This window comes from Gossypium raimondii, chromosome 12, assembly GCF_025698545.1.
Source record: "Gossypium raimondii isolate GPD5lz chromosome 12, ASM2569854v1, whole genome shotgun sequence".
NCBI classification, from domain to species: domain Eukaryota; kingdom Viridiplantae; phylum Streptophyta; class Magnoliopsida; order Malvales; family Malvaceae; genus Gossypium; species Gossypium raimondii.
The window spans coordinates 3,114,912-3,131,842 of NC_068576.1; the positions used below are offsets into that span (position 1 = coordinate 3,114,912).

At 30.2% G+C, this 16,931-nt stretch overlaps 1 protein-coding gene across 1 annotated transcript; it reads right to left on the reverse strand.

Moving 5' to 3' along the window:
- Positions 1-577: 577 nt before the first annotated feature.
- On the reverse strand, positions 578-3,309 carry LOC105762834 (hypothetical protein). Its single transcript, XM_012580755.2, has 5 exons — positions 2,762-3,309; positions 2,261-2,520; positions 1,762-2,152; positions 1,310-1,386; positions 578-1,150 (listed from the first exon to the last, which is right to left on the reverse strand). The coding sequence occupies exons 1-5, from the start codon at positions 2,973-2,975 to the stop codon at positions 863-865; spliced, it is 1,230 nt and encodes a 409-aa protein (XP_012436209.1). The 5' UTR covers positions 2,976-3,309; the 3' UTR covers positions 578-862.
- Between the last annotated feature and the right edge of the window lie 13,622 nt (positions 3,310-16,931).

Consider the following 16,931-nt stretch of genomic DNA (forward strand, 5'->3'; position numbering starts at 1 on the left):
AATTTTGAGACATATTTTGTACGTAACCATAAGACACAAGGGAATATTAACCCTAAAATCTTATTCCCAAGATAAGTTGGGATCTTCCGTTTTCTCATTGTATTTACCAAATCACTGATATTAATAAGGTTAACAAATGTTGTCTATCCTCATAGTAATTTATATTATGAATATGAATACATAAATACATTAAAAAATGTATTATTCACCATATATATCATTTTTAAGGTTGATCATATGAAACAACCTAACAAAACCCCAGATTGGTGATGCAATCTCTCGTATCAAATATGAGAAGCCACCTGTGGTGGCATTTACCAAGCTTTCATCTTTCTCCTTAAGAAAACACTCTCTCAAACAAGTCTCGAGTGAAAAAAGGACAAACTTCAGAAGGACCAGACACATGAATCAATTGTCTATGGCTTAAGTTAGGACTAGGAAAGCCTTGTCAGACAAAAAGAATACTGCAAAACAAAAGCAACTTTTGACAACAATTTTCTATAACCTCAAAACAGTATCAAAAGCACTAGCACAACAGAGGTTCAATGTAATAGAGCAAGTAAAGGAGAAGCTAAGCTTTATGATATGGGAATACTGCAGTGCTCATATTTCTTCCAATGGTGAAAACATGGATGATATATAATTGGAATTCTTGTACTGGTTCCGGAAGAAAACCAAAAAAAAATAAACTTGATTCGATATCGAAGGAAAGCTAATCCTGCAAAATTTTCACAGCCTCTCTCATTTCTCAACATCCTTCTCCTTTTATGTATAATATAGTAATAGTGTATTGTAATTTTTATGATCGCCAACTCCTCCCATGTATACTTTATATCTGCAAAATTCATGGTGGATAAACACTCTATACATCATCTTTCCCAGGTTTGTGAATATGGCTTTTCCAGCTATAGCTTTCAGATTTTGCATCTTCATCATCTTCCATGCTGTCACCTCCCGGATTGGAGGTCCCCCCAGTGTTTGTGGCTAGCTGGAGAGGTCCTTGAGGAGAGCCAGACTGGGAACTGCTCCCCTTCGAGGATTCTCCGTACTGATCCTGGGACATCCACAAACCACTCCCCAAAACAACGACTGATTGATTCGCAGGACTGGTTGTGGAAGCTGGAACTCTTCTTGTGTGAAGTCGGTATTTCTGGAAAAGTCACAGGAAAATTCTCCCATCAAATATTCATCCATAAAAAACCTTCATATAACCATTAATCCTGGAAAATATTAAGACACCAAACATTCTCTTTTTTCCTTTCATGAGATCAAACCACCAAGAAAAAAATATATAAATCTAAGAACCAACCTGCAAATGACTCTTAACTTCATCATTGGTCAAGCCATCTACTTGCATAAGTTCCCTAATCTGCTTTGGAGTGGCCACTGCAAAAGGTTCAAGAAATTTGATTCAGAAACTTTGAAATAAAATTATCAAAGAGTGAATTGCCATGGAAAAAGAACACTTCAATCCAATGATCCCAACAGAATCATACAGATATTATTTAGCCAGATTTGAATCTATACTTTCCACCTCTAAAAATATAACCAGACTGAGTTATAAGTGAACCGAAAATCGCTACAAACAAGTGCTGTTTCTAGCAAATCTAATCTCCCCATTGACCAAACTTCTAAATTCTCATCTAAGATGACTAGAACAATATATAATCCAACTCAAGACAGGGAAAAGAAGATCTAAGAACAACAAAATCCAAATTGTCACAATCTAAGTACATTACCAATGGAACATCATTTGCTCACCTTGAGAGCCTCCTAATTGCTGCAAGGCATTGACAAACCGGCGATGCAACTCAGGTGACCAGCACCTCCTTTGCTTCCTAGCAGTCTGTTGTTGTTGTTGTTGTTGTTGCTGCTGCTGGTGATGGGACAGTGGCTGTGGTACAGAGCGAAAAGTGGACTGAGCATTGGGGGCAGAAGAAGAAACTGCTCTGCTACAACTTGTCCTAGACCCCGTAGAACATGATTCCTCTTTCAGATTCTTGATTCCAGGAGTCAAAAGCGTTAATCCATGAACTGGTATCTCCTCTTTCTCTTCTTTCCTCACTGCAAAACCCAAATTCATCTTGAATGGCATAAAGGCTGTTGCTGTTCCCCTATTTTTACATCCTTGAGATGAATCTCCGTCCTTTCTCTGTTGCAAAACAAACAAATAATATTCAATTTTTAGCACTGTTATTTCATTATAAACTACAATTCTTTAGCTTAAATGTGGTTCAATCTTCTCTTTACTTTGAGGTACCTTAGAATCTAGTTTGTGACTAATGGAACTATAATCATCATCAGTGTTCCAAAGCTGAACAGAACTCATCCAATTTTTCTTGTCCTTATTATTATTGCAGTTGTTGTTAGAATCTTTTTCCTTTTTGTTGGTGATTAAGGCACCATCTTCTTCACTTCGATTATTTTCCTTCTTGTTCTTCAATGGAATGAACTCTTCTAAAACTGGTTCAACATTTCTTGACATACATTGCACTGACTCCTCTTTCAAAGCTACAATGGCTGCAATCAAACAGAAAATCAAATTTACATTTGATAGCTTAATTAGAGTCCCAAAACAACAAACACCCAAGTTATAGAACCGATCAGAAAACCAAAAACAAAGCTAAAGACAAACGTTTTTCAATTGAAACTCGCAACCGAGAGCAGGGTTTTTTTCTTTAAAAAAAAAGGAAATCAAAAGAGAACCCATTAATAATGGGGGGAAATAGGGGTGTGATTTATATGGATTGAAGAAACGAACCATCGTTGAGAAGGAGCATGCAAAGAGGAAGTTCACGTTTAAAAGCATCGATCTTTCTCATTTCTTCTTCCAATCTTTTAACAAAAGCATCGAGTTTTGAAACCTTGTCAGGAACGTTGCCGATTAGTGAAACCTCCTTGAGAAAAGTACAGATCGTTTTGGGTACAAAAGTGGGTCTAAAATCCAAGCTCAGTTCTGGGGGAACCGAACCCATTTCTGATCCTTTTGGTTTTCCTCTCACAATCCTACCCTTTTGCTTCCTATGGTTTATTTTTCCTTCTGATTCCTTTATGGTATCTGCTGAAGCTGAGAGAAAAGGAGGTGAAATGAGAAAGGAAGTGGCGAGATCTATGAATGAATATATAGAGAGAGGGTAAAGGGAGCTATTTCTTAATTAAATTGGTTTATTTATATATTTGGAAATAATGAGATGTATGTGAAGAGTGAGAGAGAAGCGATTGTTGTTTGGGGAGAGAGAAAATGAAGGAAAATAAAATTTGGGTTGCTTGGAGAGGGAGTCGGGTGAGAAAAGGGGAATGGAAATTAAGAAGGCGAAGATTCTGTTTGCGGTTTTTGGGTTATAAAGTCACTTTCGCGTCGTCGCATATCCTATCTCTCACTCACTCTTTTCTCCGAGTTCACTCACCCTTTTTTTTCCTAATTCTCTCTCTTAAGCCTTTTATTTCTTTTTTGAAGAGCTTTATTCCAATTCCCAAATTCAATTTTATTTTAAAATCAATTTATCTAATATTTTCTTCAAATTAATTATATAAATATGAAAATCTAAGCATAATCTCTTTAATTTTGTGGTTTAAGTCCCATTTTAAACATCATTATTCTAAAATTTAATTTCTATATTTTATTTTTTAATTTGGTTAAAAATATGTTATAAGTTTATGTATTCTTTAAAAATTTGGAATCTAATCTATGTACTTTTATTTTTAGGAATTTAGTCCTTTGACTTTTTAGATTTAAAATTCAAGTCCAACTATTAACACTATTAAAATTATTTTGGTAATTTGAGTTCATTATTACATCTTTTTTAGTTACATACTACCAAGTGAGTTTTTTTATTTCAAAATATAACATCGATAAATTTAACAAAAAATAATACTTGAATTTTGAAATCTAAAAGTAGAAAAACTAAATTCCTAAAAATAACGGTACATTGGCTAAATTTCAAAATTATACATGAATTTTGATTTAATATGCAATTATATGCATGAACTTTAATTTGGTGCAATTATACACGTGAAACTCTAATTGTGGTTCAAATGTATACTTGAAACTTTAATTTTGATTTAATCATACACATTTAAAGAAATAAATACATCAATTTATTTTTATATTGCATAAATATGATTATTTTATATATGCAATCTATAAACATAAATATATAAACATAAAATGATGTTATATCAATAATTATGTTAATAATTTACAAGAATCGGATCAAATCAAAATTTCATGTATAAAATTACACAAAATCAAAGTTCATGTATATAATTACACAATAAACCTTCGTTTATGTATGTTTTTGGTATTTATCCCGTTTTAAACCTTTTAATTTCATATTGTAATCATTAAATTCGTCAAGTTAAAATCATTATTTTCAAATATCAATCATTATTTTTACATAATACCCACAAAAAGCCACACCATATTAGTTAATGAATTTAAAATTATCATTTGAGACATAACTAAAGTTTTAAAATTAAAAAGTATTAAAATTAAATGATCAAATTAGAGAACAACAACTAAATCTAAAATTACGCATAATGTTAAATATATATAATTATATGCGACTTTAATATTATGTAACATTATTATAATTTTACTTAAATCTTAATTTAAATACTAAACTACACCTACTAAATTCATATATATATATATATATATATATTTTACATAATACCCACAAAAAGCCACACCATATTAGTTAATGAATTTAAAATTATCATTTGAGACATAATTAAAGTTTTAAAATTAAAAAGTATTAAAATTAAATGATCAAATTAGAGAACAACTAAATCTAAAATTACGCATAATGTTAAATATATATAATTATATGCGACTTTAATATTATGTAACATTATTATAATTTTACGAAATCTAAATTTAAATACTAAACTACACCTACTAAATTCATATATATATATATATATATATATATATATATATATATATATATATATATATATATATATATATCAAAGTCTACTTGTTGCCACAAATTGATGGGCTATAAGTCACAACAGTTGAAAATAAGCTATTGCAAAACAAATATGTTTGGATTGATTGAAAAATAAATAACAAATTAAGAAATTAGAAATTTATTGTATCATGGTAAATCACTATCTTAGAAACGAATTCGCCCTAATCGGTATAATCGTGTAGTGGACGTCGTCCCCCAAAGTTAACACAATGTTTCAATGGTCGTACACCCGAATAAGGAAGATGGAACTCGATTGGTGTTGCTCTTCTCAGGGAAATCACAATAAGATTAATTCCCAGGAAAGTTTGGATGGGTCACAACCAGTCCCGCTTAAAACCCAGACTCCTAGACAAAATTTTCTCTAAAGTGATTTAAGGGAAAAATCGACAAAATGTTTAAGAAAATTGGAAAGGAAAAGGAGGAAAGAGTTTTTCTGAAAGTGTTGTGTTTTCTTTCTATGTGTAAAAAATGAGGAAATCAACCCTCTATTTATACTGAAAATGGAAAGGCAAAATGATAAATAGGCAGAGGCAAAAGAGTAAAATACGTAGCACAGGAACAGTTTTGAAATTATGCCACTATTTTCGCCCAACAACCAATTAAAGATATTATTTTCTGAAAAATAATAAAAGATATACACACGATACGTGTCAAAGACACGAATACGAAAAATGGGCAGATGGCGGCGGCACGCACTGTTATAGGTCTATGGCCCAATTACTCAATGAGAGTAAGAAGTAAAGCTATATAAAAACTCTTTTGATAGATTGTACTTAACCAATGTGGGATATACCCACTAACATCAACCCTTTGCATTACCAACAATGCCCCACTAATGCAAATTACTTTAGAGATTTTGAAAACGCGAGGAAAATAGAGCTTTTTTTCTAGTTAAATCGTGAGAAGAGCAATAGTGAATTTAGTTGCTTAAGCACTAGTATCTTGTGGATTTGAACTAGTACATAGTGAAATAAACGATTCTTTTCTTTAACAAGTGAACGAATCTTGAACTTGTTAAAATAGAAGTTAACTCATGACAACAACTAATCTCGGATCCAATTGATGGTCCGTGATAACTCAACAAGTTTTAGCCAATGTACCTCGGGATGCTAGTAAGTGCTTTAGAAAAACTGCCCAAAATGGTTTTTCGTAGAAGGTGGCTAATCCTTCACACTTATGTAGGTAATTTCATCAAGTCTATCTCAATATAGACTACTCAAATTAGGGCTGTGAAATCATTAAGAGCTTTCATTAAGCTCATCCTCACAAATTTAAGTTTGGTGAATTCATCAAGTCTATCTCAATAAGACCACCCAAACTCTTGGGACATGAACTCAACCTCTCAAGTCGGTGAATTCATCAAGTCCGTCCCAATAGGACCACCCAAATTATAGGCTATGAATTCATTAAGAGTAAAAACTCATCCTTACGTAAGTACATCATTCGCCATAGGGATAGGTAAAATGTACACACTGAGTCTTTCCATGGTTTCGTTTGACCACATTGAACTTAGAAACTAAGTTGGGTATCCACCATGATTTCCTAAACCACTAGGCTTAAGACTCATCCCCTCGACAAATCAAGAACCATTTTCCAACTTAACCATTTGGTTAGTGGATCAGCTAGGTTCCTTTCAAACCTCATGTATTCCAGAGCGAGTACTCCATTCTTTATTAAATGTCACACAGATTCATATCTTATTCGAATATGTCTTTTCTTATCATTGGAAGCTTGACTTTTAGCAACACAAATTGCGACTTGTGAGTCACATAATAAAGATACGGAAGGTACTGGTTTTTCCCATAAAAGAATCTCCGCAAGTAGATTTCTAAGCCACTCGGCCTCTTTCTCAGCTAAGTTTGACTCCATCATGGAGCGAGCAATACAGGTCTGTTTAGCAGACTTCCACGAAATGGTTGATCCACCGAAAATAAAGACATACCCATTGATAGAGCTTACCTCATCATTATCAGTTACCCAGTTTGCATCACAATAGCCTTCAAGGACTACAAGGTACCTGGCAAATTCTAACTCCTAATTTATAGTACCTTTAAGGTATTTAAGCAAACGATTTAGAGCATTCCAGTGCTCATTGCTTGGATTATGGGTATATCTACTTAGTCTACTAATCACATAAGCAATGTCCAGTCGAGTGTAGTTCATCAAGAACATAAGACTTCCAATAATCTTAGCATACTCTAATTGAGAAACAATATTTCCTCTGTTCTTTATCAGTTGTATGCTAGAATCATAAAGAGTTCTCACAGGGATTACATCAAAACTATTAAACATTTTTAACACTTTCTTTATATAATGAAAATCCCTTTTCTGATTTTGTAACTTTAATTCCTAATATTACATCTACCTCTCCCAAACCTTTCATATCAAATCTGGTAGATAAGAAATTTTTTATTTTATTAATGGCTTTTATATTGGAACTGAAAATTAACATGTCATCTACATACAGGCTTATGATGACACAATCAGAACCAAACATTTTTGAATACACACATGCATCTGCACCATTAACTATAAAACTGAAATTGAGAATAGTCTTATGAAATTTCTCATGCCATTATTTTGGAGCTTGTTTAAATCCTAAAGGTTGTTCCATATAGATCTCCTCATTCAAATCACCATTCAAGAAGGTTGTCGTTTGGCAAGTGTACTAACTCCCAAGTGTAACTAGACATAATAGATTCAAGCTCATTATTAATAACATCTCTCCAAGAACAAGCATCTATTGAATTTATGACTTCATCATATGTTTTTGGATCTTCATCTTTCAAAAAAACATGAGCAATAGAATCCTATGGTCCAGTTACTCAAAAAGAGTAAGAAGTAAAGCTATATAAAAATTCTCTTGATAGCTTGTACTTCACCAATGTACCCTTTGCATTACCAACAACAATGACTTTATAATTTACAATAACTTTTTATTTTACAAATCTATGAAAATTCTAATGAGTTATATGTATATACACACATTTGGCTTTTTTCTGTTGTTTTAGATTCTCCCAAGAGTTTTCAAATTGTAATTTGAAATATAAATTAAATCTATATATGATTACACATGCCACCGAGAAAATGTTATTCACGCAGCATAGTATATCAGAACCACCCAGTTTAGTATCTTATTATATTATATGATTACTTGAATGCTTTTGTAAAACTAGGAAATGGAAATATTATAAGTGATTACAGTCAAGAAAGATGGAAACTATGATAAGTATTGTAGATTTAAAAGTAGCAATAATAATTATAAATAAATCCCAAACTTTTGGTCAGTGGGAGAAACAAAGGCCAGTCATTATGGAATTTCAAGGCCCTACTCTTTGTCCACACAGATTCCAACACCTCTATAATCTTTTCTGCACCTCGTCACTTTACCAATACAAATTTTAGTTAAAAGTAATAAAAATATTAAAAACTATGATGATATATTTTTTTCTATATTTCACATTATTTAAAATGATAAAAATATATCTACATAATATTTAATGTTTTATATAAAAAAATTTCAATAATTAACTTAATTGAAAAGCGACATTAATTCAATAAATCCCTAAAAAAATTAATATGTATATTTATGTTTATAAAAGAAAATAACAATTGAGTTATAAATGGAGCGGCGAGAGCTTGGGAGGTTGGGAGAGTGAACCGATTGTGGGGGTAACCAGGATGCCGAAGTTTTGGCACGTCTGACAAGTACTTTGACATTGGAACTCATGTGTTCAACACGCCACCTTCTGAAATTGTCGAGCTGCTGGTTAATGATGCTAACGGCAAACTGTTCTATAGGCCTGAGACTTTCTTAAATATATGGAGTGCTACAGTATTTACATATTTTTAGTTTTTATTTAAGCATTTTACATAATAATGGTAAATTGTAATATATAATCTTCTATTAATTTCAACAAATTTTAATATAAAAAAATTGATTTCTAGACGCACCGTTAATAACTATAATTAATTTATAAAAATATTAAAATTTATCTTTACATCTATACTCAAACTTTTAAATCAAAATCGAGATTTCATCTTTAACTATATTTTCATTTTATTGATTTCTCAAATTTTATTTGTGACAGTTTTATTTTTTCTCAACTAATAATATATAGTTGAAATGATACTTGAGAATTAATATATATTAAAGAACTAAAAGAAATTTAATTAATTTTATTTTTATTTAAGTAAAATGAATCAAAGTCATTAAAATTATGGTAAAATTATCAAGAATGTTACATTATCAATGTAATATAATAATACCAAAGGATGAGGTGGTATTAAAGTTATCCCTATATTCTCGAATATTGTCACTATTGAAAATATAAAATTATTGTCTGAAGGTAATTTTTGAAATCTAGATGGAGAAACATTATTCTAAAATCTTTTATTATTATTTAGAACAAGAGATTGCTTAAACCAAATGCCCCCTTAGTGAAAAGCTCAAAATATTATTAAGGTGCGCTTAGTTAGGGAATGTAACATTCCTAAAGGGTAACGTGATATTATGTTAGTACAAATATCCGGTGAGGAAAATCTCGAACACACAAACGGAACTCGAACAGAAAAAGAAGAAATAGGACAAGGCTTCAAGGTGTGTATCAAGCCACTATATTTAAGGCTATATTCGCCCCCAGCTATCTTCGATGTGCAAATGAATTCCAAGCAAATTAACCTCGAGGATACAATGAAGCCAATGACTATTTGCGTTTTGCATTGACGAGAATAGTCTACTACGCACTGAGAATAGTCCAATACTTTATGGAATAATCTAATGATATTAGAAAATGAAGGAAGGAAAGAAAGAATATTAGAATTTGTTGGTGTGATTTCCAAATGAAATCTCATTCCTATTTATAGGAATTTTCATGTCTCTTCATAGAGACATCTTTAATAGTGTCTTTCGAATAATAATGTCTTTAAAATAAACACATAATTATTCAGTTAATATTATAACTATTCAAATAATATTATTTAAATAGTTATAATTCTTTTTAAAAATCAAACAATTAACTTTTGATTAATTACACCCATTCATTTATAGTTATTGAAACACTATAACTATTTGAAAATGTTCCAACAATCTCCCTCCATTTTTAAAATATTTTAGATTTTGATATTATTGGAAATCAATTTGCATCAATGAAAGTTTTTTTTACGATTGAACCTTCACTTAGTGAAAACATGTTAAAGTTAATCAAAATTGCATGGTAGACTAAGCTTTGAACCAACTATTCCATTTGATTAACTGAACATATCTCACACAATGATTTCAACATCGATCAATGCATAGTATCTAGGGACACTATTATGGCCATGTGTTTGTGTCCTCTTTTCATGAATGCTACCAGAGCCAAGCCCTTGAGCTCCTAGAAACGGCCACACTTCCACTCACATAGGTAGATCCCATCAAGAGTGTTCCCGTAATTATAACACTCTAACATATTTATGTTATGGGTCCATTAAGAGTATTTTACTCATCCTTCCCTTATCATTACGGGTACCTAGCACTTTAATCTTAGGATAGATTTATTTATAGTGCTAACAATAACATACTAATGATGTACTTTGTCTCATTGAACTCAAGACTTGACGTTATACCAAGCGTTGAATCGAGTTTCCATCATGGGTGACTCTAATTAATGGGCTTGAGTCTCATCCCTTTTGAGGTCCTTTTTACTGCATCTCTCGCAAGACTTTTTGTCAAAGGATCAGCCAAATTTTCACTTAACCTCACATAATTAATAGTGATCACTCCATCAGAGATTAATTGCCGGACATAACTATGTCTTAATCCAATGTGTCTAGACTTTCCATTATATACTTTGCTATATGCCTTCGCTAGAGTAGACTCACTATCACAACAGATAAAAATAGGTGAAATTGGCTTAGGTCATAAAGGTACATCATAAAGCAAATTTTTTAACCATTCTACTTCTTTAGATGCAACGGCTAATGCAATAAATTCTACTGCCATGGTTGAATCAGTAATACATGTTTGTTTCTTGGAACCCCAAGAAATGACTCCTCCACCAAGAATGAAGATCCATCCACTAGTAGATGCATGATCTTCCAAACTTTTAATACAACTAGCATCTGAATACCCTTCTAAAACTGGAGGATATTCATTATAACACAATCCATAGTTAATAGTTTTCTTTAAGTACCTAAGTACTCTATTCAAAGCTTGCCAATGCAAACTACTTGGATTACTTGTGTACCTACTCAATTTCCCAATAGCATATGCAATATTTGGTCTTGTACAAGTCATTATGTACATAAGACAACCAACTAGACTTACATATTTCAATTGATCAATTTTCCTACCAGCATTAGATACTAATTTTATTTGAGGATCCATGGGTGTAGATGCTAGTATACAGTTGAAAAGATCAAACTTTTTAAGCACATTTTCAATGTAATGTGATTGTGATAAAGCTATAGTGCTTTCATCTCGTATCATTTTAATCCCAAGAATAACATCTGCTACACCCATATCCTTCATAGCAAAGTTGTTTGACAAGAATTTCTTTGTGTTTTCTATTTGTTCCAAATCCATGCCAAAAATGAGCATGTCATCTACATATAAGCAGATTATGACACCTTTTCCATTTTCAAATTTGTTATATATACACTTATCAAATTCATTTATTTTATAACCATTAGCTAAAATAACCTTGTCAAACTTTTGGTGTCATTGTTTTGGTGCTTGTTTAAGTCCATATAAAGATTTAACAAGCTTACATACCTTATACTCTTGTCCTAGAACAACAAACCCTTTCGGTTGTTCCATGTACACTTTCTCTTCCAATTCACCATTTAAAAATGCAATTTTAACATCCATTTGGTGAACAACCAAATTATATATAGAGATAAGTGATATTAATAGTCTAATTGTAGCAATTCTTGCTACTAGAGCATAAGTATCAAAGTAATCCATACCTTATTTTTGTGTAAAACCTTTGGATACCAATCTTGCTTCAAATTTATCAATGGTTCCATCGACCTTCATTTTTTTTGAAGATCCATTTACAACCTATTGGTTTGGAACCCGATAGAAGATCAACTAAGATCCAAGGTTGATTTCTAATTATTGAATCTATCTCATCATTTATTGCTTCTTTCCCAAAAATCAAAGTCTTGAGATTTCATTGCCTCTTCAAATGTAATAGGATTAGATTGCGTATTATAACAATAAGGTATCTTATTGCATATACTTTCACATTTTCCTTCTACAAGAAACATAATGAAATCTGGTCCAAAATCTTTGACCTTTTTAATCCTCTTGCTTCTTCTTAATTCTTGACAAGATTCATCATTATTATCAATTTGTTCCAATGGAATCTCATTCTCATTTGAAGAATGAATCAATTGTTGTGGCTGTAATTGTCTTGATATAGAATTAAATCCATTTTCATCAAAAATAGCATCTCTTGATTCAATAACAGTATTAATTGAAATTGAATCATTTGGTTCAATTACCATGAACCTATATGCCTTGCTATTATGTGCATATCCTATAAATATGCATTCAATTCGTCTTTCACCTAATTTTTTATGTTTAGGTGTTGGAACTTTGACAATAGCTCTACAACCCCAAACTTTCAAATAATTAAGGTTTAGTTTCCTTTTCTTCCGCTGTCCATAGGGGGTTATTTTAGTTTCTTTATTAGGAACCCTATTCAATATATGACAAGCTGTTAGAACAGTTTCTCCCCAAAAACCTTGTCCAAGATCTGAATATGATAACATTGAATTTACCATTTTAGTCAAAACTCTATTTTTCCTTTCAGCTACACCATTTTGTTATGGTGTATAAAGGGCTGAAACATGATGGACAATTCCAGTGGATTCAAAATAACTTGGATTATAGTCTTCATCTTTTGAATGCAATAAATATAAATAGCAATATCTAGAACAATCATCAATAAAAGTAACAAAATATTTCTTTCCACCTAATGTAGGAGTATTATGCATGTCACATAAATCACTATGTATCAAATCAAACAATTTTGTTTTCCTTTTAACCTTAGGAAAGAGTTTTCTTGTAATTTTAGTCAATATACATGTATTGCATTTTCAATATTATTATTAAAAACAGAATTAAATCTAACTTATAAATGTCATTCAATTTTCTATAATTCAAATGACCTAATCTATAATGTCATAAACAAAAGATTCAACCATATAAGCGTAAATAGTATTTTTATTCTTATTAATAATATTCAGTTTGAACGTACTCTCATACATATACCATTTCCCTACAAAAATTCCTCCCTCAGACAAAATAAACTTATCTGCCTCAAAAACAAGTTTGAAACCAAACTTATTCAATAGACTTTCATACACTAAATTCTTTCTAACTTCAGGTACATAATATATATCATTTAAGGTTAAAACCTTTCCAGAAGTGAATTGTAGTTCAACAGGCCCTTTGCCTTTGATTGCTATGGTGGAAGAATTTCCCATGTACAAGACAGTGTCATTTTCACATTGTGTGAACTTTGTTAACATGCTTTTGTCTTTGCACACATGTTTGGTTGCTCCAGTATCAATCCACCATGTATTATCATCTTGTGCCATATTAATTTCAGATATCATTGCAACGAACTTTTCATTATTATTAGCCTTAGAAGATGATTTCTTCTTTAAAAATTGACATTCATTCTTGAAATGTCCCGACTTACCACAATGATAGCATGAGCCCTTTTGTTTCTTTTTGAACTTAGGTGCTCTATCAGTCTGTTTGAACTTTCTCTTGAATGGTTTAGTTGTCTGTACTTCCTCCATAACTTGCACTTTGGCATTTTCAGAATTTAGGTTCTGATCTTGCTTTCGATATTCTTCTTCAATACGAAGATAATTTGCCAAAGCCTCAAGAAATATTTCCTCTTTCTTATGTTTTAGACTTCTTTTAAATTCTTTCCAAGATGGAGGAAGTTTGTCTATTATGGATGATACAACAATCATTTCATCCATTTTCATATCATATTGCTTGAATTGATTCAACATCTTTTCAATATCACGAAATTGTTCCATAACAGAACGATCATCAACCATTTGCTAATTATTGAAACGACTGACAAGAAATTTCTTACTTGTAACATCTTCGATTATATATCTTGTCTCCAATTTGTCCCATAACTCTTTAGCGGTGACCTCATTTTGGTAGGTGCTGAACAAACCATCAGATAAACCATTCAATATGTGGCTCATGCACATGTAATCAGCATTGTCCCATTTTTATCTTTCTCGGATTGCAACAACAGATTCGTTTTCATTCTCTTCAAGTCTTGGAGTATTCAAAATATAAGCAATCTTCAAAGTTGATAATAAGAAGTGCATTGTTTTCTGCCATCATCGAAAATTGCCACCATCTAACCGATCAAGTTTGACAAAGTTGGAAGCCAACTCCCTTAGTATTCCACTTTCATGTGTTGTGGTAGACATCATGAATTATAACCTTAAAATTGTTAATACAAATATCCGATAAAGAAAATCTCGAACACACGAACGGAACTCGAACAGAAAAATAAGAAATAGGACAAGGCTTTAAGGTGTGTATCAAGCCACTATCTTTAAGGTTATATTCGCCCCCAGCTATCTTCGGTGTGCAAATGAGTTCCAAGCAAATTAACTTCGAGGATACAATGAAGCCAATGACTATTTACGTTTTGCACTGACGAGAATAGTTCACTACGCAATGAGCAATGTATAACAAGAAACTCAATTTCTACAAAGAATTTATGCAGTAATACTTTATGGAATAATCTAATAATATTAGAAAGTGAAGGAAGTAAAGAAAGAATATTAGAATTTGTTGGTGTGATTTCCAAATGAAATCCCACTCCTATTTATTACAGGAATTTTCATGTCTCTTCATAGAGACATCTTTCAATAGGTGTCTTTCTGAATAATAATGTCTTTAAAATAAACACACAATTATTCATTTAATATTATAACTATTCAAATAATATTATTTAAATAATTATAATTCTTTTCAAAAACCAAACAATATAACTTTTGATTAATTACACCCATTCATTTATAGTTATTGGAACACTATAAATATTTTAAAATGTTCCAACATATTCTAGCATAGGACCCTCACATTTAGATATCAAACATTACCTTGAGCCAGTAATCTCGCATTTCCAACAATATCAAGATTTCGGAGTACATAGGATAATTTGGTAATGTGGTACTTAAACCGAAAAAAAAAATAATGAATAAAATTAATATTTAATTTATTATATTACATTTTTCTCGAAATATTACTTTTATAACAACTTCTATTTTTATCCGATATCATATATGTTACACATGAATATACACAATTATACTTTTATTATCTAATAAAATATTTTTATTTTGTAACCATTATTAAAATAATTAATATAAATAATATTCAAAAATTAAAAGACTTTCAAATCATAATTAAGTAAGCGTATAGTTTTACAAAGTATATATGTAAAGGACATACTACATATTTATACTCTCTTTTTTATTCTCTACAAAATCAATGTATTAAATAATAATGTTATTTTCAATTTTAAAACAAATAATTCATATGTGTCTATCTTGTAGTAAAACCTCTTTGTATACTGCATTTTTTTGTGTTGTCTAATAATATAAATCATCTATATATAAATAAAAATAATTTAGAATAATAAGATATTGCTTATTGATTAAATTATAATGAAAGTATAATTGAATATGTATTACTTTAACACTTATTATGAGTTTGAAAAAAGGTAAAACAACTCTATCTTGAAAATTTATGTAAAGGTCTTTGAAAATTAAATTTTAAAAATAAAAATTATTTTGAGAATTGAGAATAGATTTTATTTAATCTGAATGTGTACACCAATAATAGCTAAAATTAATTATGATTTTAATGTATTAAAATTATTGAATTAACTATTAATTATTTTTATAATTTAAAACCAATGAAAATGTTATTAATTTAAAAGTAAATTCAAATTATATCAAATATAATAAAATTAAACTTTATAAATCTTGTTCAAAATAAACTCATCTAATTGGGATGAGATTATCACAATATATTTATTAATTTTATAATAATTTATTTTTATATGAAAATAAAAGCTATTGAGATTATTAAATCGTCTAATTGTATTATAAGAAAAATATGAAATAAACTAAAGAGAATTTAAAAACTGCAACTTCCTAATTAAAATAAAAGTATATTTAGACAAATTAAAATATCAACTTACCAAAAGTTAAAATAAAATCTAATTTAAAATAAATACTAATAATATTACAAATATATTTGAAATTTTATTTAATCTTTTGCTTCAATCTATTGTTCTCCTCATCTTCTTCAATCTAACATTCTCACTACTATCTTTGATCAACAATGAATTTTTGATGTAATTAATTACTCTAGAATTTTAAATTACATAAAAAGTATAAAAAACAACAAATTGTTATTGTAAATAGGAGAATTTTAAAATATAATAGAAATTAGAAAAAAATAGCATAAAGTAAAATTAAATCAAGAAGGACGTACAACTATAAAGTGGAACTTTCAAGTTAGAATTTAGACATAAAATGAGGGTGAATTTAAAATAAATTTAGTATAATATGTATAATAAATTAAATAAATGTGTGGGAAAGAATATCATAATTTTATCCCATCATCAATTAAAATTATCTTTCATCTTTTTCAGTGACATTGTTATTTGAATATGAGTTAGAATTTCCTCTTTGAAAAATCAATACTTTAATATTTCATTATTTTTCGGACACTTCAAACTTACCAATGCTAATAACCTCCATTTTTGGTGATATTATTTAGATGCTATTTGTTTGAGACTGCTTAAGTACACGATGCTATTTATAATGGTAAATCTTAATTATTATTTTTGAAAGGTAAATTCATTAATTTACTCAATGAATGGAATTATACAATTTAAGAAAAAAATA

Coding starts and splice junctions, on each gene's coding strand:
- LOC105762834 (XM_012580755.2), bottom strand. CDS start 2,975: ATGGGTTCGGTTCCCCCAGAACTGAGCTTGGATTTTAGACCCACTTTT. Junction 1,387..1,761: donor GCAATTAGGAGGCTCTCAAG/GTGAGCAAATGA, acceptor AACCTTTTGCAG/TGGCCACTCCAAAGCAGATT. Junction 1,151..1,309: donor AAGTTAAGAGTCATTTGCAG/GTTGGTTCTTAG, acceptor TGACTTTTCCAG/AAATACCGACTTCACACAAG.